The sequence below is a fragment of the Hippoglossus stenolepis genome, chromosome 12, assembly GCF_022539355.2.
Source record: "Hippoglossus stenolepis isolate QCI-W04-F060 chromosome 12, HSTE1.2, whole genome shotgun sequence".
In the NCBI taxonomy this organism is placed as follows: domain Eukaryota; kingdom Metazoa; phylum Chordata; class Actinopteri; order Pleuronectiformes; family Pleuronectidae; genus Hippoglossus; species Hippoglossus stenolepis.
Genome location: NC_061494.1, coordinates 14,967,949 through 14,994,667, shown reverse-complemented (window position 1 = coordinate 14,994,667; position 26,719 = coordinate 14,967,949). Strand labels below are relative to the sequence as shown.

General features: G+C 42.3%; 2 protein-coding genes across 3 annotated transcripts in view; one reads left to right on the top strand and one right to left on the bottom strand.

Annotated features, from left to right (window-relative positions):
- Window positions 1–21,780, top strand: part of zcchc24 (zinc finger, CCHC domain containing 24) — a 36,431-nt gene extending 14,651 nt beyond the window's left edge. The window contains exons 3-4 of the mRNA XM_035173448.2: window positions 13,252–13,416; window positions 16,688–21,780. Coding sequence (XP_035029339.1) covers window positions 13,252–13,416; window positions 16,688–16,801 — 279 coding nt within the window. The 3' untranslated portion in view covers window positions 16,802–21,780. The remainder of the gene's footprint in view (window positions 1–13,251; window positions 13,417–16,687) is intronic.
- A 1,130-nt stretch (window positions 21,781–22,910) lies between these two features.
- On the bottom strand, window positions 22,911–26,227 carry ppifa (peptidylprolyl isomerase Fa). 2 transcript variants are annotated; one of them, XM_047342472.1, is made up of 6 exons: window positions 25,996–26,227; window positions 25,290–25,320; window positions 25,102–25,190; window positions 24,679–24,775; window positions 23,422–23,497; window positions 22,911–23,302 (listed from the first exon to the last, which is right to left on the bottom strand). In XM_047342472.1, the coding sequence occupies exons 1-6, from the start codon at window positions 26,137–26,139 to the stop codon at window positions 23,299–23,301; spliced, it is 441 nt and encodes a 146-aa protein (XP_047198428.1). In that variant the 5' UTR covers window positions 26,140–26,227; the 3' UTR covers window positions 22,911–23,298. The 2 variants fall into 2 exon arrangements, with proteins under 2 accessions (XP_047198428.1, XP_035029341.1); XM_035173450.2 differs by having other exon boundaries at window positions 22,911–23,333; window positions 25,996–26,226.
- Window positions 26,228–26,719: the final 492 nt, after the last annotated feature.

The window sequence follows — 26,719 nt, the reverse complement described above, 5'->3', positions numbered from 1 at the left end:
CAGGTTAGCGAGGAGAGAGGGACAGATGCCCTGGAAACAGATAAGGCTTATCAGGGATGCTGGAGACGGCTTTTCTCCCTCACAGCGTCATAGCAGACAGGCAACTTTCATCACTGCGGTAAACAGCTGTGGCCACTACCTGTCACCATATTTTATTTTTGAGGGGGTTATACAGAGAAAGAGCCTTTATAGGGAGAGCACTGAGAAACCATATAGGGCCATAGGTCCAATATAGCATTGACACCAAGTGACACTGAGATTAGCAACACACGTGTTCAGTATATCTGGCAGAGTTACATACAGAAATACACACACACACACACATCCACTCACATACACACATCTGCAAATGTTACATGGAAACATAGAAGGCAGCATGTGTGAACTTCCTGTGGCGGAGATGTTTTGTGCACCTCTGTCTGCCCCAGTCTGTCACCCAACCTGCTCTTGTCATTCACTGGCCTGGTAACCCAATGCTGCCATACAGCTGCACAGCTTCTTGGGCTTACTGGGACCTCGGCAAAGTCCATAGCTGGGAGAGGGCAGGGGGAAATTCACACCCGTAGCCTCACGTAGCATTTGCCCCTAACCTTCTGTAGTTATGGTAAGTGTGTAGGAGTACGGTGAACTTATCCTATGTCTGTGAAATGGAGGCAGCGACCTTGTCGAGCTTGAGTGTTGATGGAGCTGAGCTTCTGGGTTCAACCAGGACAAATTCCAAGGCCCCAGTTGGCTCGTACTTTTTTTTTTTCTATGAATGAAGCATGAAAGGATTCTGTCAATAACATCAGTTTAAAAAGAGTGTTGTTGCTGTGAAGAAAAAAACAGCCTCATGCTCGACTCTCAGGGAATCCTTCAGTCTCCCAAGAACATGATACTGAGATCCGTGGCTGATTAGGGAAGCTGGGATGTGGAAATCGAGGAATCTGGGAATAGAGTTTTGAAAAAGTGCACTCTTGCACAGCGATACGCCTCTGCAGCTGTCTTGGACACGAATGACGTAGGTTTGTTACTGAGGAGAAAACATTTGACGTGCACACATTCATACGCACATGCACATGTTTGTAATGTCTACATGTTGTGTAGCAAGCTTGTTTAATAAGAGTCAGAATAATACAGGCTCTTGGGGGAACATTGAATTTCATATTAATCAATATATTTTCAGAGGAATACAAATATCCTCGGAAAAACAAACGTAAGCACATTCATTATCATAATATTAAAATAATCTGCCTGCAACTACACATAATACAAGACCCCCACCCTCAGTTTATCAAAACAACCAGGAATTACAGGTCACCCGATTTCATTTGTAACCAACAACATCATTAAAGATGACTTAGCAGAGATTTGTTTTAATCTAAATCAACAAGATCACCATATTGTAATGTCAACATCGTCGATTTTCTTTTTTTTTTTAACAAGCTGCATTGTTTCCTATAACTAGAAAATTTGTTTTATCTACTAATCTAAGCCACAATATATTGTCAAAAACACGTGGATATCAGTGGGTAGTGAAAGCAAAGCGCTAATCTAATTCAACTGATTAAAAAAAATGGGAATTGTGTTTTTAGTTTTATTTAAAATGGACAAATAAAGATATAATTGGAATAGTTCTATGAACCAGTATACTGTTGTAACTTCACATCAAAACAGGGTTTCCACGAGGTCAGGAAAAGTCTAAAATGTTATATTCTTAATTTCAGGCCTTAATAAGTCAAAATAGATATAAATATGTTAAAATATTGTGTACTAGGTCATTTAGGTCTTAAATGTGTTAAGGTTCGTTCAACACAAGTTCCGTGACACATTGTAATCATTTTATTTCAAGAGAAATGTCTTGGCGGTGTGCAGTGTGTAATGTGTGTTGTAGTTTACAAACACCTTGGTCAGAATTTATCTCAGTAAACCCAGTTTGGCTGTGGGAAAGACTCTGGATATCTTCAGTCTCTGCCTGTAGTTTGAGAGAAAACGTGGAATTTTGAGGGTCATTCATTACTTTGCTACTTGACCATATCTAACTGCCCAGCTCTTTTTGGCACAGATGGTATTTAAAAGCACATAATACCTCTTTTGATACTTTCTGGCACAGCCTTTCCACTTATCTACATGACTAATAACTCTGGGATGTTTTATCTTTGCTACAGCTGCTTTGATTTACCTTTTCCCTGTGTGATATCTCAGCATGTCAAAAAAGAGACTAAACATGCTGTAAGTTATATGCCCTGACTCGTTGAGGGACTCTTGACTCTGAGAAAATGTTCAAATCAAGACTCTTGCGCTCTTGTTCTATTTTAACATCGTGACAGATATTTTCTTTTTTGTGCGTGTGCCGTCACCAAAAATCTGTCTCTTACAGTAGAAATACAGACGTACAGTACACACTCATGTTCTTTAGTCACTTTTGGGAACTTCATAGCACTGATTTCCTGTAGACTCACCCACGACTTGCCTAATCCTAACCCTCACACGTCATCATAAGATAGCTTTCACTTCCTGACCATACCCTAACCCTACCTCTAACCACTGACCCAATTGGGGACAACCTTATTCCACAAGTGGATGAGCCGTCCCCTGGATTTAAGTCAACACAACATTGACTTACATTTTTTGTGGACAGTTTAACCAAAACATTATCCCTAACCTAAACTGTCACCAATTCATGCCTAACCCCAATTGTAACCTAACCAAAATTCACAACTGACCACTGACCTTAACCAGGACCTCAGAAAAGACGTTTTGCCTCGTTAGGATCAGGCTTTGGTCCCCATGAGGTCTGCTGGTCCTGACAAGGTCAGTGTTTATACTGTAAAAGGTCCTTAAGAGGTACCAAAAACGAGTGTACGCACACACACACACACACACACACACACACACAGTGTATTTAGAGGCTGTTTCCTAGAATGAACTATTTTGGTGTCTCCATGGGACTGGAAATGGACTTGTGGTTATCCGTTAAAACAGTTGGAGTCGTTGTCCTCTCAAAATTCAAAATTCTCCTGTGTGTGTAACAGTGAGATAACAAACCTGTTTATAAAACCTGTGACCTCAGTGGTTAAACCCAGAAACCCACAGGGGGAAAACTTGTAACCCTAAGAATCACTGCTCACTTAAAATATTTCACCTTAGGTCATTTTAAATTCTGTGTTGTCCTCCTTATATAGACGGCCCCGCTTGGTGACAGTTGTTGCACATGCATGGGTTTATAATCCCCTGAGGAAATATTGCTCTAACATAACTAAAGTTTTCCTATATAGCTGTGGGTCTGATTATATACTGAGTAAGAGTGTTGTGGTTTCTCTGTGGTTTCCACATAACACACTTGTTGCGATCACATTACACCTGAGAGAGGATAATTCCAGCGACAGACATTTGCGACAGCAGAAATGCATCATGGGCATATTTAGACCTGGAAACAACTGGGGTGTGCTATTGTGAGTAAACCACTTTTTATAGTAGTATGAAACATGCAGCATATATGAACAGCTAAAATCAAGAGCTTCCAGAATATGAAACCTATTATAGGAATAGCATGAGTGGGTCGAGGTGCAAGTTCAGATGGACGTGAGCTGACTGGTGCTGGGAAACTCTGTTAGAAAACAAATATTTGCCGGTGAGCGTATTTAATCATTACATGATGACATTAGCATATTATAGGTTGTCAGTTTACTTGTCAATGTGTTTGATTTATATGTGCACGTACATATTTAACACTCAGTGAAATTGTTTCAAATAGCTTCTTAAAGGTGGTAATGTTACACCAGCTCCCTGCTTGTCACCACACTTATAATGACTGAGGTGACGGAGTTCTGTGCTGTGCATTTAAAATCTGTACATTTAACATCTATTTAAGTTTTCACAAAAAAATGTTTGGCTCAAGCTTCATAATTGTGAGATTTGCTGCTTGATTTGATTTGATGCCATCACAAGTCCATACTCTACTTACACTGTGTGTGTGTGTGCATGAGAACAACTTAAAAGTTAAAGATTTATTTGTTGGATAAATTCATGCATGCGTTTGATTGAGGTGTTAGTGTGTGCACTAACTGTGTGCATTTCAGTCTGTGTGCAGAACATGATGGTGTAATGCTGCGGTTTATATTTAGAGACAACTTTGCAAGATAAGAATGCTTATCTCAGCAGTTTGGATGTGGAGCTGTGAGGCAACGGTAGGAATAGGAACCACAGTGACTTCCAGCACTGACGCACACACAAATTCACTGTTGTTTCAAAGGTTGAAGTCACCATGTAGCCTGATGTAGCAGCAACAGGTTGGAGAAACAACCGCAGAACCCTGATGTGGTGTGAGTTTGTTTGCATCGTGTTGTTTGCGAAAGTGTGAGGTTCATTGTTGAAAGGCTTGTACAGATGTGTATAAGACATCTTGTACACATCTGTACCGACAAACAACAAGCCACCATTATTAATAGATGCATGGCGATGCTGACATACTATCAGGAAGAAAAATCAGGAAATATTCTCCGAGAAGAATCAGACGCGTTTGATGCTTTGATCTTAGTTTGGATGCTTCACAGAGGAAAACCAGTTCTCAGGTTTAAACCACATCCAGGCCTCTCCTTCCTTTCGGTGTTCATCAAACCGCTAAGGCTAGCATGCTCACTGAAAGCACATTAAAGCAATTAGGCGTCTTATCAGAAATTCTACGGTTAATGAGCAAACCAAACAGAAACTCCAAAAGACTCCGAGTACACACTGTGGAACTGAACCCCATCCGCTCTATCTGTAAATCTATCCCTTTCTGAACTGCAACCAAACCAAATACAGATCCTGAGATGAGGACACAAGAGCGGAGACACAGATATGTGCACGGACACATTCGTGCACGCTCTTGCACGCACGCACGCAATGCACGCGGAAATGCAATACACATGGGTTGGGGGGGCCGGGGTTAGTGTTCTTGTGTGTTTCTCTGAGTGATGTCCTGGGGGATGCAGAGAGGCAGAGCGGGGCCTGAGCTCCTCCGCTGCTCCTTTGTTTACACTGATGGTTTCCAGATGCTAGCTAGTGAACGGAGAGCTATGGAACGCTGGGGAGCAGCCCAGCAGTTTGGGGGCTGCACCACCAAGCCGGGATTAAGGCAACTCTATTTGGGATACTTGAAAAAACCCAGCTCTGCCTCCTAATAACTCTGTAATCATTTCAATTTGCACATTGTGATCTTAGATTGAAGCATCATGTAGATCTTAATTTTTTGAAGCAACTCGTGCCATCATTGTGTTATTATTAGTCACCAAACATAGACTTGCATTATTTCAACTGACAATAATGAACACATTTGTTTTACTCAGTAATTTGACTGTATGTTTCTTTAAACAGGCTCGTGGCCAGGCATTTGTTTGGACAGAGATTTTTGCACCCTGTAATTTCTAATATTAACCAGATTAAGACAATACTCTGAATAAGATACTGACATGTAAACAGCATGTTGTGATCACTCAACCTGAATAAGATCATACTCACAATAATCATATTAAAGGGGACATAGCATGCCCATTTTACCACAAGTTGATATGGTTCCTTGGGGTCTTAATGAAATGTCTGTAACATACTTTGGTCAAAATACCACAAGGATCATATAAAACAGCACCCTTTTTACCCTGTATAAAACAGCCCTCCACAGAGTGACCTGTTTTGAGTGCCTGTTCCTTTAAATGCTAATGAGCCAGCTCCCCCCTCCCCCTCTCCCCCCATGATTTTAAACGATATAAATTACATATTTTATATGATATAAATTATCAAATATGCATCCCATACTTTGTATTCCCCTTCTGTTGTCCTGGAGTTTTAATTTTCCCAATCACATAATTAAATGTCCCCTCTGCCCATCCACTACAAGCACACAAGCAGACAGACAGAGAGAGAAAGAGAGGGGTGGGGGGGGGGGGGCTATGAAGACCATCATTTACCCCCGAACCCCGACATTCAACGGGTACAACAACAAGCGGAGAAAGCAGAATCGCGGGCTGACCTTATATATACAGTCTATGGGGCTGACCAGCGGAGAAATGCTCGTCCCGTGTGAACAGCCAGGCGGCTGCGTGCTGGAGAACGGCGCTGCGCTGCCTCGCAGCTGCGCTTCCGCGTCCGGTGTACCCCGGCGTAACTACTGTAACCCGGCGTAACTACTGTACCCCGGCGTAACTACTGTAACCCGGCATACAGTAGAGCTGAACACTGCGGAAGTCTTCCACACAGCTGGCAGTGTGGAAGACCGCTGCGAGGCAGCGCAGCGCCGTTCTCAAGCGCGCAGCCGCCTGGCTGTTCACACGGGACGAGCATTTCTCCGCTGGTCTGGGGACGAGGGTGGCCAAGACCATGTAGGGAGACTTCCAGTTCCTTGTTACGACACAATACCCAGGAAGCGCAATCGAGTCGCTCAAGCATGACGTTTCTGACTTAGAGGAACTATAACAAAACGCGCGAGTGTTTTTTCCCCAGAGTTTTTGGGTTGGTAGACATGCCAGATACCCACATTAACCTGTAGAAGCACTAACAAAGTGGAATTTGCATGCTATGTCCCCTTTAAGACATTCTGACTTAGCTTTAATCACGAAGACATGTGATCGTCTTAATCATGTTATTACGTCCTGTTGGAGTTTAATTATGTGTAATTATAAGTCACAAAACGTAGAGATGAATTAATTGCATTCGACTATCATTAAGATATTTGTTTACTCAGTAATTTGACTGTATGTCTCTAAACAGGCTCCAACCAGGCCTTTGTTCTGATGCTGATTGCAAAGAGAGATTTCTGCACCCTATAATTTCCCTCCCCAGCTCGTCTTTCTGAGGCAGCGTGAGCATATTGTTTGTCTCCTCGGCGCTGCCCCCGTTGGAGGAAGATTGTTTTCATAAACAGAGGCGCATTGTGCTCGAGCGAGGGCAAATCTATCACTTAAACGGCACACCTGTTCCTCCCGTCACTTTCAGCCTCAGCCACGTTTCTTTACACGCATTACAAAGAGACAGCTGCACCAGCAAAGGAGCCGTCCAGAGCGAGCGAGAGGTGAGAAAGATGGCAGAGGGAGACGCCGGGGAAAACAGTGGCTGTATTTAGAGCTCGCAGGGCATGGCGGGATTGATAAATAGTCCCCCATAATGCACCTGGCTGACGTTCTGGCACGGGGTCGGGGCTGTTTAGTCCAGCAGCGGAAACAGCCGATAGAAAAAAACGCTTGTTCTGAGCGCAGTGCGACACAGCTGAGGTGGTGACAGTGTCATTCTTGTGAGAGACTTGAGGCGGCGGCCATCTGCACGCCCTCGCTTGGCCCTCAGTTCTGACTGATAGGCTGACGACTGCATCCTCAGATCTTTGTTCTGTTGCTGTGATGTCAGACAGTGCATGTAGTGATGCACAAGTAGGTGCGATGATTTAACTAAGGAAGACTTTTGACCACTCCTCCTGAATAATCAGGGTAATCGAGGCCTTTTTTCTCTTTCTCTACGAACCAAAGAGACATAGACAATGTGATGTGTGAAAATATGTTGCTTCCTCGCATATTTTTTGCGTGTTCACATCCGAACCGCCTTGATGTGGTCGACCTAAACCAAACTGAGCACTGAGAATTGTTTATTCACCGCAAATGACCCAGCAAGCGTTTCATTCTCCTTCTGGTGTGGTCTTACAAACAACTTTGAGCGATTCATCCACCAGTGCATTCACTCTGTACTGAATTGTATTGTGACTCACCGACTCAGGGATTGTGTAATTTTGATTGGAACGTCAAATCATGCCAAAGCATTCTCACATCATCAGGTCTGTGTGCTCTGTCGTAAGGAAGAGATTAACGTTTGATATTTGACGAAGATGAACTAATAAAAAAAGCGCATTTGTTTCATTCATGTTGCATTAAATGCTCTCAAAATTCAGAGCAGAAACGTTGGTTAATACCAACCATTTCCCAAAGCCTCAATGTTGTTCCACCCCTGAAATCCATTGTGTTCTCATAGAAGCGGACAAACCACTAAATGGCTGAATGGCATGAACAATTTGCATAAAAACTTTCACCGTCAGCTCTCCGCCTGCATGTGGACTCGTGGAGCCCAGATCGACTGTAGGAAGGTGTTCCTACAGAAAAGTATGAAATTCCACATCCACAGCCTTGAAACCAGTGGTCTCTACAAGGATTCCTCCTGGGTTTGGCTTGGAAGCGACATCTAATATTAAACCAAGGCTAGCCTGTCCTGTTTCTTGAATCTGAGGATTAAGGTTTCAGATTTTTTGGGGTGGGTCCGCGAGTGTGAAGTCTGGTGTCTGTCCACCGGTCATTACTCTTAACTCGGAATGTGAGATAAACACAAAGGCAGGATCACCTTTGGGCCTCTACACAGTGGTCTGACCACATTTTTCCAGTGGTCAGTAATCGCCTTCCCTTTTTTATGATTTAAACTACAGCGTAATTCCAACATGGCTTTGCGGCAAGATGATATTGAAACTAGCTGGATGCCTGGGCTGCATAGCTTGTAATCAATTCCACGGTATTACCTGAATTACCCTGAAATTGAAAGGACTTCGCAGTGGGTGTCGTCTAGACTGGGATCACTTACTTAAACACACATCTTTAGATTCTGTAATCTCCCTGCGATAGTGCACATGTTTCAGATTCCTAATATTTTTGTGTTTGTGCAATGTGTGTCTTTAAAATCCACCCCCCAGGAGAATTGTCTCTGCATTCCTCCACGTGATAATGAATCTGATCCTCTGTTGTTGTGGTCAGAGCTACAGCGGTTAGTCAACGCCGTTTTATCCCCCACCCCTCCCTCACTCTCTCACTCTCTCTCTCTCTGTTTCTGAAATGTATGGCCTAATTGAAAGCAGAGCTGAGATTTTTTTTTACGACTGCCCTCAGTGTTTCTCGTGTTCGGCCCCTATGGAGGCCATCTGCTTTGGATTTAGATTTCCTCCTCCTTCGCTCTCTTTCTCTGCCGTTTCTCCTTTCCCCATACTCCACCCTCCTGGGGGGGGCTGATTGGAAGGGGCTCTCCGCAGTTGGCTCGGGCGTCCGTGGGGCTTGTGGTATTCGTCCACTTTTCTTTGTCTCCTTGTGTGTGTGTGTGTTTGTGTGGATGCTGGAGTGTGACTCTAGATCAGCAGGTTTTCAGTCCTTGAGGAGCAGGAGGCTGTTTCCCATCCAAGTCCGATGTTAATTCTTTCTCAGTTATAATGAGCTTTTCTCATGTGTTCATCTTGTTCTCCTGTGTCTCATCTTCGTCTCCCTTTTTTTGTTTGACTGTCTCTGTTTATTCTATTTAATGCAGTTTGTGAGCTCATTAATCCTGAGTTATAACCCAAAGCATCATCCGTGTCCTTGCAGCGGGGCTAAACATTTGAGTGTGGGAGTAGTGCAGGAAACCGTTCGCAGAGACTTTCCAGTTGTGTCTCAAGAGTGTATGAAAACCTGTGGATGTGGAATTTGTTGAGTGTGTGTGTGTGTGTGTGCATTTGGGTCTGGGTGATGAAGGGGACAAGAGGAGGGAGAGACGTTGTGTCAGTGTTTGCTTGTGCCTGTGTGTGGCCGTGTTTTGCGTAGAGATTGCATCAGTGGATGTGTGTATCACATGTGTACGTAGGCTTCATTCAGCAGTTCACTGACCCATCGTGTGTGTGCGTGCATGTGTGCGTGTTATGATGAGTCCCTGCTGTGATCTGGAGCAAAGGGGGGGATGTGCTCAACTAGTTGTGGTTGTTGAGTTTAACAGTCTTCTCTATGGATACTGTCTTCTACACACACACACACACACACACATTCACTGGCTCTTATCTCAACATGCTCTGCTCTAGCATTGGGGACATAAACAAACATTGACTCAGTGCGAGCTCGGCTCTTTCAGAGTGTTACGACAAACACTGCTCACCATCTCCTGGCACGGACCCCACCGACCCCACCATCACGGTTTCAAAGCTTTGCTTCCACATTACAGACACTTTAAATGCTCCGAATGGTTCAGACATGTCCTTTTAGCTCTTCCCTTGGCACAGGCTCGAATGGCTTTATTTGTAGAGAGCAAGGAAAACAAAACACATCCTCCCATGCAGGCTCCAGAGGGATGAGCGCCGTGCTGACGCAGTTCCACCATATTAGTCATTGCCCTGTGTGTACGGTTAGCGTGGTTATTTTCCTGGAAGTCAAGCCGAACTAAAACATTTACTCAGTCATTCAGGTGTTAAAAGCTGAGGATTTTCATTTGTAATCCGCTGCAATGTAAATTGAAAGACCTGCCCTGTATGTATGTATGTATGTATGTATGTATGTATGTATGTATGTATGTATGTATGTAAGTGAGGAAACCCAAACTTCTCTCCACTGCCCTGAATCCAGCACCATCGCTCTCAGCCTGCCTCTGTTGGCAGTGGTGGTACAACAGCCCAGATGTTGTTGTGCCATTTGTTCCCACGTGTTTCTGTGCCCATTGGAATGTGCAACACCAGCTGTGCCAGTAAAGTTAATGACTTTAGAACTTAAACTCGCTCTTTTGTCTAAAATCTCTGTGAGAACACTCAAGATTTCCTAATTTAAAATGTCCAAATAAGTGCTGGATTTAGTTTTTAACCTCTGTGGTTATGTTTTCGCCCCTGTCAGTTGGTCTGTTTTTGTGTTTGTCAGCACGATTTAAAAATATTACACAATTTCCTTTAAACTAAGTGGAAGGATGGAACATGAGCAAAAAAAGAACTCATTGACTTTTTGTGCATATTGGGACAGAAGTGCGTGTCGAGGAGTTTTTTATTCACTTTCTTTAACAGCTCATGGACTTTGATGAAAGAATTTAGACATATTAAGAGGACTGATATCTATGAGTGTGTGCAGTTCGGTGCAGGAGACTGTTGGGCCTTGGCGGTGATTTCAAATTTCAGTCCTTGACCCAAAAACATTGTGTTTACTATAATAAAAGACCAAGGAAAGCTTCAAATCCTCACATTAGGGAGATGGAATCAGCTGCAGACCGAGCAGCCAAGAGCCAAGGCCAGACCCTGGACACAGCATGGAGCAGGAGAGGAATGGTCATGAGAAGGATGAGTGATGTTTCTGTCCTGCTGAGTCCTGGCTGCACTATCACGGAGAGATTTTTCACATTCTGACAAGCAGCTGTACTAGCTGTATTCCAAATGAATAAGGACGGGTAAGGTTAGACCTCCTGTGTAGGACACCTGGTGCTTGGATCATAGCCCATTTGTACACTTCAAAATAATCACATCTATTTTGTAACAACCTAGTTTTCCTGCAGCAGAAATCTAGAAAGCGCTGTGCATGGCGTTTTGATTTTTACAAGTTAGAATTGCGGCCAGTTTATGGTTGGATCCTGTTATGATTAGATCATTTGCAGGAGAGCATCCAAACAAAATGTTGCCATGGCATTGTCTTTGAGACTTCCCATTGATTGCATCAAGACGGCATGTGTCGGTGTGCATGGGCTGTTGTGCTGCAGGCCAGCAGAAGTCAGAGTTTCCAGCCTGTGCCTGTCACAGTGGGAGATGTGAAGCTGACAGTGGGGTTGAGGTCATGCTGCTGAGGGGCCGGACTGAAGCGCAGCCGCTCATGCTTAGCACTCGTTCGCCGGTGCTGATGCAAAGTGCTGACGTCTGTCAGGACAACGCCTGATGCCTCTGATTAAAGTTCCTATTACTCACACACGGGCTGGGACAAAATAAGGGAAGACTAGGGATTCAGATCGTGCCCCTCCCTCGCCTTAGCCGCCCCATACCCCCCCCTCCAGAAATCTTCGGCCAATGTTCAAGAGATTATGAAAACAACTTGCAGTCCTGCAGGAGAATCAGTAGTGGACTGGACAGCTCTGATTTCATTCTAAATGCAGCGTTTTGTAATCTTCTGGAAAGCTGCCATCAGTCTCTACTGTCACATTAGATTCCTATCTGTGCATGAAAGCATTTTTCTTTTGGAGAAAAAATAACAGAAATGGTTGCTTCTCCAAAGTTTGTCTTCTAAAATGGGTTTACCGATACAACCCCTCCCAGGCTGATGATGATTCTCTTTTGTTGATCATGGAGCTTGAAGTTGACAACAACCAGTTCTGGCAAATCTGTGAATTATCGTCCATTTCTTTGCTTCCTCTGTCAGGATGAAGAACAGTTTGTGATTGATCCTTTCAGATTTCTTCAGTTAGGCTCTGACATGCTTTTAGGGGCAAAATAACTCTGTACCTCCGGTGCTGTTATAGTGGCCTAAATAAAGTTGTCAAAATGATGTCATCGCAGCGGTTCCTCCCAGAAATTCTGCCCCGGGGCCAGTGTTTTTTTCGCGGCTGACTGACTGCTCGTAATCATCTCGCTCATGAGCATCAGCGGAGTAATTTAACACAGCTGTAATGGAAGTAAATCTCAATTACACAACTTTACACTGAGCCAAAGTTTTGTTTAGGAGTTCGCGGAAGTTGGATATATTAGCATGACAAGGCTGGACACACCCTGCTGTCAAAGCTCTATTATAATCTAGTATTAGGGCCAGACATCAGAAAAAAATTAGAAGAGAAATACTTTTTTCCCATTATGCATTTCGAGAATAAAGTTGTAATGTCGAAAGAGAAAAAGCTTGGGCCTCATTTTTCTGTCTGAACCCGAGCGAGCCCAAGAGAAAACTTACTGAGGCCAACCCGAACATAACAAGCATTCTGTATGTTCTGTCAGCTGCACTGAGTTTGTTAATCTGCCCCACACCCATGATTATTGCTTGTTTTCCCCAATTACAGACATGTGCAATGTAAAAGAAATTATAAAATTAATATATATATCAGCCCAGCAAAGATGACCTGAATAAAAAGGTTTTTGTCTGAACTTGGCCCAGCCCATCAGCTCTGGACTCCACTCCATATGGCTCAGAAGGAATAGAAGAAGTACTGGGAGGGAACACAAAACTTCTCCTCAAAAGATTCTCGCTGTGACCCGTCGGGGGCCACAAACAGTTGAACAAAATGTTGAAAAATGGATATCGACACTGAACCTAAAATTCCTTATGAAGATGAACTGGTGAAGATTTGCCTCAGAAGTAGTTTTAGCAATAAGGAAATTCCATCTCTTTTAGCACATAAACAGCATCAGGTCTTTATACTGCTGCTGTCTGTTCCGAGAGGGAAACCAGACAAGCTTGTAAAGAAGGAACCCTGCGGCTCCCAAGGCATCTTCTGTAATTATTGAATGCAAGAGGATCTCTTGAAAATATTTGTCTGTACTGAATGCACCTCTAACGTTTAATATACCTGCTTTTGTCTTTACAGGCCAGACCCAAAGGTGAAGGGCTGACACCGTACCAGGGGAAGAAGAGATGCTTTGGAGAGTACAAGTGCCCCAAGTGTAAGAGGAAGTGGATGAGCGGCAACTCCTGGGCCAACATGGGACAAGAATGTATCAAATGCCACATCAACGTGTATCCCCACAAACAGGTATGTCAACGTGCGCTCTCTGAGAATCTGCAGTTGGGTTTTAAAGTGAAAAACATCACTCATACAGTTTGTTTAAGTGGCAGGTTAATAGTTTACAGAGTCCAGACCTTTGGCTTCACGGCTACGTATAGTCCAGGATTTTCCAGATGGCCTCATTAAAACAAAATAATAATCATCCCACTAACAACTGCTTTTGCCTGTGTGGTAATAAAGCAGCACTGAATAAACTAATTACATCTCCTGGCTGATAAACCTATGGGATTATTTACTGAATGTCATCAAATGTCAAAACAAATATTCCTCTATTAATGGCTCACAGACACAAACTAACTCTGGGGTAATTGGGGCTTACAGCTGCGGAAATTCCTCTCGCGTTCAATAAAACGAAAAAGTGAAATCGCACTCACCGAGATCCTGCGGAGTGTTTCTCCAAACAGCAAACACTCCCAGGGAATTAATGTGCTGGTGAGCTGTCTGCTCGGCTCAACCTCAAAAATGCTCCTTACAGCATGTTGACTGAAGAGATGGTTCGCCTGAGAAAGAATCCATCCTGCTTTCTTCAGCGAGAGATGTATTTATACTCAACACTTCATTCTGTAATATTTATGCTTTTCCACATTCTTCCAATTCCACTTCCTGAAATAAAATTAGGATCTCTGCCCGGGGGCCCTGCTTGTTCTCTGAACGCCACGGCCGACTCCAGTCCATTAACACTTTCACGAAACGGACAGAACGACATGTTCAGCCTAAATGTCTGGCAAGGAGCCGCGACATTCCCAGACAATGGAAAGTTAATTATTCCAAATCTTTTTGTTCTATTCACTTGTGCCTCCATCAATGTGTGATCGTAATCAAGAACATTTGCCACACTCTCTAAAAAGAGTGGAAGCAAGTAATTCTCCCTCAAAACCGTTTTGTTCTGTGAATTCACTCCACGGGTGAGAAAACCTCTTGTGGCACAGCCGCACACAGGCAAGCAAATTCCCTGCATTTGTAATGTCACCCACTTCAAATCTTTCCCCCCTGTCAGCATTTAAAATGGACCACAAACCTCTGTGTCCTCGAGTATCAGAGAGCAGTGTGGCTCCCTCCCTCCAGAGTGTTTCCATAAATGAACCAAATATGTGCTTTCCGATCTCATCAACATGTATGAAATATTTGTCCCCTTTTATCTGGGGAATATATTTATTAAACGTCCAGTGCGTCAAGCCAAGGCCACAATTTCCCCTGGGGATGGTGGGGGAAATGCCCTCCCTACTTTTCAAATATGAGGTTTCACTAGATTTACACATTAAAATCTCTCTGCACAGCGCCCCCTTGCTGTCCAGCTGCCGTAATCCAGATGTAGCTAAAATTGTTGACACAACTCGGTCACCCTCAGATATAGATATAATAATTCAAACAGCAAGATTTCAGAGGATTCGGTCGCGGTTAGCGAAGTAAATCAATGTTAAATTCTCAATCTGAATTTAAAGCCACACCATGCAACTTTTCTTTTTACCTTAAAATAGCAGCTTCAAAATTAGTTTAATGATGCACTGACTTGGAATAGAGAGAATGGTGCCACTTTCCTCACCACTCCTCAGCCCCAACGCCTTTTCTTGCTCTATGTAACTTTGGTGGAGCGGATACAATCTAAAGTGCGTCACTGATAGTTACAGCTTAAAAAGTCAAGAGTAATCAGAGTAATCCCAAACTGTAGATGAGTTCAAAAGACTAAAAAGTCATTACAGACCAGCATTTATCTCCAATATTCAGCACAGACATTTAAAAATATTAAGAATTCTTAACCGATTTTGGTACATTTGTTCTGGTTCCGGAAGGCGGGGGGGTCCTGACCAGTATCCATCCTTCAGTGGTGTTTCAGCTCAGTGAGTTGGACTCTGCTCAACATTTTGATAGCCTTTGTTTTTTCTCTTCATGAAAACTGAAAAATGGAACTGGAGCCCAACAGAGTTAATTACCACCTGTGGCTGCAGAGGGCGCTGTTGCTCAGCAAAAGTTACATAGTGTTGCTTTAACTTTGCTGGACTTTGGCTTCAGTAGCAAACTGACAATGTTGGACCTTAAGGAAAGAGAGTGCCCAAAAGGGAGGAAGCTAATTTAGCTGTAGCTTAATGCAGGTCAAAATGGTGCAAATACACTATTATTAAGCTGCCCCTTTATTAATGGAGCTAACCAAAACGGTAACGGATAATTAGAGCTAGTTCAATGACTCTAGCTGTGGCTTGGATTTCTTGGCTCCTGGTTTCGTCTCTCAGGTTACATAGAGGCTGCTTTAACCTCGTGTTTAGCGGAAGCTTGGCAGACACTACTCATCCTCCTCTGCATGTGTTTGGGAAAAGAATTGAATGATAAGATTTGTATGACCCCACAACTGAATCACCATTTAAAGCTGTAATATATTTGTAAGTTTTTTGTCTGTTTTATGAATCCTTCACTACATTGTGTCCCCAACTTCCCTGAAAACAAGCCAAAGCCCCCGCATCTGAAATAATACCTAAATTCTTTCCCATTTGATTCCTGTTTCTCTGCCAAACACACATAGCACGTAAACTGTACGTTATTGGTCGCTGCAGGGGAAACATTCTCTATTCACCACCGACTCCCTTAAGCTCGAGTTTGTTGCTCAAGGACACTTCAGGATAGAAGCCTGCAGCAAAGGGGCTTGAATCCAGCTCCAGCTTAAACTGAGGGGACCCCATGAAATATACATCTGATTTTCCAGCTTACCTCAAGGACCAAATGTTTTTAACACAACGATGGTAAAGTCTCAATAATTCCTGGCAGACTTATTAGCAGCTGACTGGAATATCTCCCTGTAGTGACCCCACCTTTAGTTCAACTTGAAATAAATAAGTTTTTCCAACAAGAAAAGAACAAAGGATGAGAGATAAATGTCCCATACAGGTTGTTTGTTTAACCCCCAAATGTCCTGGCCCCCAATAGATTCCCTTTGTCCCTGATAATGATTCCAAGAAAGCCATTGCTGCAGCAGTTGGGTGATATTTCCATTCAGGTCATCATGATCAAATGCATTCTGCAAGTTTCCAGAGCAGATGGTGCTTTGCCATATCTCTGCAGCTAATTGTGTGTAGTAGACGCCGGGTCTGGGGAAAATATGGAAGTGTTGTTGGAGGCCAAAGTACGTAGGCGTATATATTTGAGTTGAATCTGGTGCCAAGTAAACTGCCTGAAAAAAAACAGCGTGTGCTCTGTTTTCTTCAGCGTTTAATACAACTCATTACTGGTCGTGTGCTTGTATTCGCAGCGCCCCCTGGAGAAGCCGGACGGCCTGGACGTCTCTGACCAGAGTAAGGAGCACCCACAACACCTGTGCGAGAAATGCAAAGTCCTGGGCTACTACTGCCGCCGTGTGCAATAATCGTCAAACTCAGAAAGTCAGAGAGCAACGTTTGTGTCCCAAGTGCTGACGTTCATCCTCCATCAAGGCTGTTAACTTCCTCCCTTCCCATCTCACACCCAGGTTCCCCCTCGTCCATGTTCTGCACACAACATGGCGTCCTCTCCTCCTCACGTCTTCCCCTCTGTGTTTTCGATTGCTCTAATCCTCCCTCCTCTTTGATGCCTTCCTTCACCACGGCAAATGAATCTGTCCCTCAAACATGGAAACACAGATTTTAGCCTTTATGCCTTTTTCAGTATTGAAGGAACGAGGGGATCACATAGACCGAAGATGAATCTTTTCAAGTGCTCTTCGTCGAAAGCAAAAACCTGCCAAAACCAGTGACTTTTCGTCTCGTGTATTAGAAACCACACCACCCCACTCATTCACCTTCACGTTTAACATCACCGAATCAATGTATTGGTGTCACTGACAGTATTGGTCTCAATAGATTACCTCACCTTGGGGTTTGTTGGCTTTGTGTTTACAGAGATCCGCCTTTCATTTTCCCTGCCAAGTGAAGAGTGTGCTAATGTGATGAACATTTAACCGGGGCCTCTCCCGATGGTTCAATGTACAGGGGGCCCTTCGATGTCTTGCCGTATTAGGGTCAACAGCACATCTTATTAACTGTGAATTAACTGAGGGATAATGTGCCATAAATCCCTAGCTTACATTTGGCCTATTTATTTTTTTTGTTTTCTAGTGTGCAATTTGAATTTTAACTGGGACATAAGAAATGTTTTTTTGTATGTTTGTATATCACATTATTGTGTAACTGCTTCCATGTGTCTTTAGAAACTACTGTAGGTTCAGTTGCGTAGAGTCGTCCGCATTTAGTGTGTTGCTAACAGATGAGGTTTCACTCGTGCTCCCCTGGAGTATTTTTGTTGCCTAACAAATTCTTCAGTATCTATAGTGTTAGCTATAAGTCTCATCTATAGGTACAGATATGTTTTCAAATTAGCACAATTGACCTAAGAAACAATAATCTTGCCAGTGCTGAATATTCAGTTTTTTCTGCCAGTTCCCTAGTAAAATGTCCAGAGAATGTCCGAGTGAGCCCATGTGAGAACCCAGCAGGATATTGTCCGGAGAACTTAGTGCGAGCGAGTGTGAAGTTTCTAACAAGTGACAGACACAAAACTGAAAAAAAAGAATACATCTATCTCAGGATGATAAAGAGGTGCCAAATACGTAGAAGACGCTGAAGAAGATGTCAACGTGGAAAGTGATTTGAGCGCTTTTGGCGATAAGGGCGAAAACAGCTAGGATCTACCCGTCGTTATTTAGTTAGCATTATGAAAGAGGACTTTAGAGGTTACACTGTTCACATGTAATGTCGGATTAGACACAAATGAGTAAAATACAAAGGAGATTCAAGACATTTAAGATCCCACTTAGTTTTAATTGATGCCTGGCAACATTAGTGGAGACTGTGAAGCGAAATGGAAACTTTTCCGAGGGCTTGCTCCCTTCAGAACTTTGTCCAGCAGCCGACTGCGGTGTGAAGCGCGTCCAGACGGAGGTGAGGCCTCTGAGAACTGCAACGATTTTCAGGTTGTTTGAGAGAAACAATAAGATTTAATGTAGAAAGGGCTGAGTTGTAACGTGGTGATGCTGGAGATTCAAGGATATATTGAAAGTGGTGATGAATTGAGTTTACACTTACATTCATTTTTGTGGGGCCTACAATCGTAAACCAATGTCTTTAAAGAAAGAGAAGCACACATCCTGTTTACGTAGATCACTGTGCAGACCTGAAGCACAAATTAGGGTTTTGGCTTTCAGAATCCTGCCTTTCAAAAGAACCCCGTTACAGGAATTGTGAACTATTTTATACGTACTGTATTTCTGGCCTTACGAAAGCTGGTTGACTGTATTTTATACTGTACCATACTGTGTGTGCCTTAAAAAAGATTGAAATCATTCTGAAGTATCAAGACCAGGAGGCCGTTTGAGATGAGTAAGAGACGTGGGGGGATATAGGCTCAGAGATGGAGCAGTGTGCAGTATGTGCATGTGGTAGCTGTGAAGCATCAGAAGTTTAATGCAGGTTCAAGATGTGACAAAGGACGAGAAAGGGACAGAGTTCCTCGATTAGCAGTTTGAACTGGCATCGGCAGGGTTTAGCTGAGTCGGAGGAGGCACAGGCTGAACCAGCCTGTTTCCAGCTGGCAACAATAATCCTCCTGTGGTCCGTTGTCATGGAATATCAACAGAGATGTTATTCCTCAGTCCATCATCACAACAGAATGGAGTCACACACCAAACTGTGGACCTCGCTCTTTGTTTAGTTTTTTCTGTCTATTGTAGTTGTGTTTATCTGAGGAACTATGGGTTTTGTAGAGAAATAGATGGTCATTGCCTTAGAGGGAGAGTTTGCAGTGGCTGTCAATGGTACCTTACAGGAAATGATCGGTTTAGATTTCATCACTTAAATTAAAGGGGCACTCCAGTGATTTAGTACTGAACTTCCACAAAGTTAGAAGACAAACAAAAAACAGTGAATCAGTGCAGAAGAGTCATATCCTTACTTTCTGTCCTTGGTATGACTCAAGCTCCTAAAAACAGTTGGATCCTACATTTCCCATAATGCAACTTTCCATAATAGCGTCTTTCCCTGCCAGGTAAATGCCCACAACTTTAAAACTCCACAACTTCTCCATGTGTCTCCAAGCCCAAGCAGAGATAACCCTGATGACATCACTATGACAATGATGACATCACTATGACACCATCTGGGTTGAGAGCCACATGGATCCTACATTTCCCATAATACACCTCAACTGCATCTTTCCCTGTCAGGTAAATACCCAGACCTTTAAATCTCCACATCACCATTTCACAACACAGGCGTATTGTTAAAGATGTGTCTCTCCATGCTGTAAGCAGAGATAACAACATCTAGGTTGAAAGCCACGTAGATCCTACATTTCCCATAATGCAACTCAACTGCATATTTCCCTGCCAGGCAAATGCCCACACCCTTAAAACAGCTTGTGTTCAGGTTTTTGATAAAAATGTGTCCATCTACCATACAGGTTGAGAGCCACATAGTTCCTACATTTCCTATTATGCAATTTAATTTCCCACGTGGGTCATTTTCTCAGACTTGACAAAGACATTAAACAGCTGTTTTCATTGCGACATGCAAACTGAACGTCATTAGCAAAATTGGTGGAGTGCCCCTTTAAAAGCAGCTAGCAGCATTTTATCACCTGTTTAAGACGTAAAGTGAACGAAGAGGCTCCTTCAGACCCGTCACTGCTGGGAACAATCCACGTTTCTTACTGTTAGCATCGTCTTTCTTTTAGCTTTTTTGTGACGAGACTAACCCAACAGGTCTTTTTACGTCTGAACCCTGTCGTCCACATCGTACCACGTGGCTGTAAAGAGAAGAATATATATAAATATATATACCAATGATGCCTTATGAACTAACCTCATAAACAAGTAACAATGTTATCGTAGTTCAGTGTTGTGGTTGAATAGAAATGAGAAATAGGTGAGAGGAAGAGTTTGACTCCGCCCAGACGTGTGATGAGGCGTCCATTTTAAATGGCAAACCAAGAGGCGATGGAAGCAGCTAGAAGAATCGCTGCTTTCAGACGTTCGGAGTGTCTTGAATTACATATACTTGACTTTTCTAGTACCTTTTCAGTTCAAATTTTTTTTTTTTTTTTCTATAAACGAGATGTGTATTTTGGAAAAAACACTTAATAGATGTTGAAAATTTTAAAGCAATCTGCAAAAAAACTCGAGAGTTATTTCCCTGACAAAGATAAGACTGTTGTATGTATATATTTGATGGCCATCGTCTTTAAGGATCTTTTTGAAGTGTTATGCAATATTCTTGTGTGAAGAAGGGCCTATTGCTGAGAAATAAAGCTGGGAGTCTGTTTGTGTTTCTTTATGTTTTACGAGAATCTGAGGGGCTTATCCTGCAGAAATATTTATGGAAAAGATTTTTTACAACACTTTTTGTATAGAATATGCAACAAAGTTACACTAAGAAGGAAATATTGATGTCTACATAGAATATTATTAAAAAAAAGCTGGTACATAATTAATACCCTTTCTCAGTTATTGTAAGCCATTGTACTTTTGTGTTTTATGATGTTATCAGTGTCGAATAACCCACAATGTTATTCAGTCGCTATGTGTAACTAACTATGAGCTGCCATTTACACCCAGTCGCATGTATTCATTTTGTAAACAGTAACGACAATATTATGAAGATATATTGTGTTAACATGCAGAAATTTTTTGTTTGTTTGTTTCTTAAGTAGCGACGGACACTCACCACTGTATACGCACGTTAAACTGTGAGATGTAGTTTGCTTAAAGCAGCAATGAAGAGAAACTATTATAAAATGTTACGGTGTTATTAGTAGTACAGGAAGTGTCGAGGAAAGCGTGCGAGACAAAGAACTGTTTTAGAGTTTGCATGTGCATGTGTTTGGAATTTGAATGAAAATATCATTTTGTGCAATGTATACTTATTTAAATACTTTTACGGTAGTTTGCTTTAGTACATATTGTTTTTAACAGCAACTCCTGATTGTTATTAGTCGTAAAAAAAATTGAATGGTTCATTTACATTCGCTAGCGTAGCCTCGACAAATAACACATATTTACTGAATGTAATGTGTTAACACTTATGTGGTCGATTTGGAAAGTGGTGTGTGTGTATTCTTTACTGTCTGTTTGTAATGCGATATTGCAATACTGTAATATTTGAATTGGACAGAATGCAGCCGTGAGGTTGGGAAGACAATGACTTTTTCGGGAAACAAGGGCAGTCATGGTTTCGAGAGTAGACCGCGGGTCTGTTTTTCATGTCCATGAAATGGCATTCCAAAATGTGCCTTATTTGTTAGTCGGGAAAAAAAACGTTTTAGTGCTGTAGAGCTGTCGAGAGTTTGATGAATAAAAATCATATTGAATTAAGAGCATGTGGAATTGTGTGGTTTCGTTTGTTTGGGTTGTTGTCAACAGTAACTGGGAGGTGTTCGCTCTGTTGAGTTTCATTTCAGCCAAGAGCAACACGTTGTTTTCTGAGAGCTCCTGTCTCCTGTATTGTATTTATCACAGTGAGAATTTGTTTTCAAAGTCACTCAGCTCCTTTGAGTCTTTGAAAGCGTCACACGAGCGTATAGATGGTGATGAAATCAGTTTTTAAAGGTTTATTCATGTGTTGTGTAACGCAGACGAGGTCTGGACTTTCTTTTTCTTGCTTTCTGTCAAAGTGCTGAAAGATAAAAGCGGCACGGAGCCGTCAGGACTTGATTTCAACACTTTAGAGTCAAAGTGTGGACATTTAAAACCAAAACACAAAGAGGACTGAAATGTGTGCTGCGTCTTAAATATAAACATTCACAGCAATTTTAAAGATGTCACTGTTTTGCATGTGTATTAAACATTGGCCGAGGCGCGGCGTCTCTCCGGCCAAGTTTCCATGCACAATATTGGACATGCATTCCAAATAACTAAACTAAACCAGAGGGTGGGGACGCAAATTATATCAAGTTTGTTACAACATCTCAGGCTCAAACAGAGCGAGGGCTGCGAAGTCTCTATGGCAACAATGTAATCTGAGAATTCAAACAAACGGTGGAAGGTCAGCGCGCATATGGTTTCATTTAGGGGGCGAAAGCTGCTTTTTTCACGTTGCTTCATTATTTACTTTCATAAAGTATTAGCTCGATAAGCAGCACCACCCAGTCTCTGGCTCTCAGACATGTCCTGGCTTTCCTCTCTGTCTCCGTCTCCTCCACACACTGCTGTGCAGGACGTGCTGCTCACTACACAACCTCAACATCTCCACAGGGTTCGCTACGAGTCCAGCTGAATTATCTCTGTCAGTCCACATGTCCATCATCCAGCAACTGCTTTCATGTGATGTTTCAGCTCCACTGTAGGTGGATGTCACGTGATGTCACATCCTGCTCGGATGGGACAGGAAGTCGGTCCTGCTGGAGAGCCGGTGTCTAAAAAAAGCCGTTGGATCATTTCCAGGAAGCTTTAAAACCGGCAGAGTTAGTGGCACAAGAGAGGAAACGTCCCGTAGCAAGACCAGAACTTATAAAATCTGAAACGTTCATTTATTTGGCAGTGAACGGTGAGTGATCACATAATAACAAACTTTCAGGGGGCAGTTAAAGCTTTGAAAAGAAAGATGTATAAATATATCAATTAAACTCCCAGTCATTGCATTATAATGTTATTTAAAAGCAAACACACAATATAAACATTTGATACCAGATTTTTTTCATATCTTCTTGAAGGTTTTATAGGTACAGGAGGAAAGATGGATTAAAAATACCAGATGGCTTTGTACTGAGTCATCCCACAGAGTCCACAAGTGAGGTGTTATTTGATCTCACCACAATCACTTATGACAATTTTCTTGATCACGCCGCCATCGTGTAAACCAAAGGATTCCATCTTGGTGACCACGTCCATGCCTGCCGTCACCTGCCCAAACACCACATGTTTACCATCGAGCCTGCCAGAGGCGGGACAAAAAAAAAAAAGCCATGTCAGCGAGTGCAGAGGCGAGACACGTGATTTAAAAAGTTCTGCAAAGCCTTTACCATTCGGTTTTATTCGTGCATATGAAGAACTGGGAGCCGTTGGTGTGTGGCCCTGAGTTTGCCATGGAAAGAGTTCCTGCAGACATCAAAAACCAAACGAGTAAATCAATAAACCAGCAATTCAGTGACGTTTTAGGCCTGACAGAGCAAAACCAAAGCATGACGTGAGTCAGTAACTGTGTTAGAAAAACAGCCTGCGTCTCCTTTCACAAACTGATTATACAACAAATTAAAACAAAGAACAATCAGCATGAGGATTAAGTTCCTTTGAAATAATTTTTTATTTTGATTAATAATAGCTGAGCTGTTAAAAAGTGAGTCATTCACCTGGGGATTGGAAAAAACTACACAGCCAATATTATGTTGGAGCTGCACGACATTAGGCACTGCCATCTAGTGGAGAGTCAGATGTATTAACATAAAAAAAATCTGTTAGGAAGACAGCAGAGTGGTGTAAAAACGAAATGAGCTGCTATTTATTATAGGGGTCGATAGAGGTAAATCCTCTCAAGAGCTGCACAGACAACATCAGCACTAGCAGAAACTGAAGGTCCAGCTTTCTATGTGTCTCAGAGACATTGTCCCTGGCTGCGGAATTACAGAGGAAAATCCAGGCATTTGAAATTAGATGCTACCGAGGAGCCCTGCATTTCATACACAAGTGGGACAGTGTGAAGACAGCAGTCAACGAGGGGAAACTGCAATCGTACGTGACACGATCGAAGGGACTAGTCCATCCTACAGGGGGCAGCACGAGGGAAAAGAAAGCGAGGAAGGCAGAGAGAAAGATGGACAGACAAGGACCAGAGTGGAAGAAACTTTGCCACAACACAAGCCTTCAATCGAGGTCGAAAGGAAGGGAATCGATCGGGACACAGCTCCTCAGAGCAGCGCCCCCACCACCCTGAGAGTAACAGCATTCACAATCAATATCATTAAAAATGATCAGTGAAAATGGGCTCTTGTTGAATAACAGACTAAATACAATAGCTGATCCATTTCCTGCCCGTCTGCGATATTGACTGATTGTTTCAGCAGCAGCACAGGGACCTTCCAAAAATAATAAATATTTGAATCTAGTTGGAAAAGCTATTTTTTTCTTGTTATCTCCTGAAACACATTAGTTAGCTCATGGATCTGCACACAAAGCTGTTGGACGTAATAAGTCTGCAGCGTGAATGGATTAGAGATGAAGAATAGTTTGTGTCTTCTACATTCGTGCAGCAACAGTGTGAGTGAAGCTGTGTGAGGACGCACCTGGACCAGTGTGTTTTAACTTGAAGTTTTCATCTCTGAACGTTTTCCCGTATATAGATTTCCCTCCTGTGCCGTTGTGTTTGGTGAAATCTCCTCCCTGTCCCAGAAAACATTAAATCCATCAGTACAGAGCATGATTATATCTGTGTGCACAAAACGTTCACATGTGCACAAAATATTTCTGCAGCTACAAAACCTTCACACATGCACAGGATATTTCTCCAGCTAAAAACAGGAAGTGCTCGGCAATAACAAAATATCAACAATGATTGCAGTATAATTCTACCACTAAAGGGAAAGTCCAATATGATTTTCACGATAATTATCGATATGAACATTTTTATCTTGATATCATTTTTGACCATATCGACACAGAAAATATATCAGTGACCCCATGACTGGTCCCATGATGAACTCACTTACCTGACACATGAACTGAGGTATGACTCTGTGAAACATGCAGCCCTTGAATCCAAAGCCATGTTCCCCTGTGCACAGAGCTCTGAAGTTTTCTGTTGCCATGCAAACACATAATAAATCATCAGAATTCAATTAAAATGTGTGTTCTCTATAATCAACAGTTATTTATGAGAAGAAAGAGTTGAACTCACCTGCAGTCTTTGGGACAACATCTGCATTCAGCTGCAACATAAAGGACGTTTACAGTCAGTGGTGCATCACTGGGGCTGCAGCTCAGGGGAAGGTGTGTGTTTATATACAGTCCCTTTTTATATACAGTACATTATTATGTACACTACCTTTTTATATACAGTCTATGGTCCAGTCTTTGATTTTTTACCTTTTTGTATACGGTCGCTTTTTATATACAGTACCTTTTTATATACGGCCCCTTCTTTATATACAGTACCTTATTATGTACAGTACCCCTTTATATAAGGTACCTTTTTATATACAGTGTGTGGTTTGTACCTTTTTATATACGGTATCATTTTCTGTACAGTCTCTAACCCAGTGTGTGATACAGTCTATAGTTTGTACCTTTTTATATACAGTCTATGGCCCACTTAGATTTTTACCTTTTTATATATGGCCCCTTTTTATATACAGTCCTTTTTTATTTACATTACCTTTTTATATATGGTAACTTTTTATATACAGTACCTTATCGTGCCTTTATATATATATACTCTGCCTTTTCATATACAGTCCCTTTTTATGTACAGTACCTTTTTATTTACAGTGTGTGGTTTGCACCGTATTATGTTCACTACCTTTTGATATAAGGTATCTGTTTATATCCAGTCTATGATGCAGTCTGTGGGTTGAACCGGTTTATTTCCAGTGTGTGCTTTGTACCTGGATGATGATTCTGCCCAGAGGCTCAGACTCAGCCTCGATGTCCAGGAACACGTGCGGGTTGGAGCGGGGACCTGAGGAGAAGAGTCTGGCTGCTGCGATCCCCACAGAACTGAACCTCACACGACTTTTCATCTGATTCATCTCTGGTCACATGAACATCACTTCCGGTTACTGCCGCGGCTGCTGTTTACATGTGACGTCTTCTTCTTCTTCTCCTCCTGCTCATCTTCTTCTTCTTCTTCTTCTCTGAGGGCTTTTTCGACAGTTGGCATCCAGGACGTCGCTTTACTGCCACCTGCTGTTTAAGTTCCTCCCCCACAGTGTTCATTCATTTTGCAACTGTTTTATTAGTTTGTTTTCATTTGACAAAAATATTTAGTATTAATATGAATTCAAACGGTCCTATTTAATAATAATGTTATTTTATTATTTTCTGTGATTGTGTGGTCAGATATAAATTGTATTTATACTGCGCAACCCTAAAATGACCACACAATCACTGAGAATGATAATACTATAAACAGCATAATAATTCTAATATATAATATAAATATATAAATAATAATAGTGTGTTCAGTAGCAACTGAAGAGCCAATTAGCTTTAAGTCATTCATCATGTCATTGTGAGTTGGAGAATCAAATCCTTTCCTCACATGGTCACATGTGATCACACCTACAGTATGTTCTGTATTCATACTTGTACAAAATACAGTATTTAAAA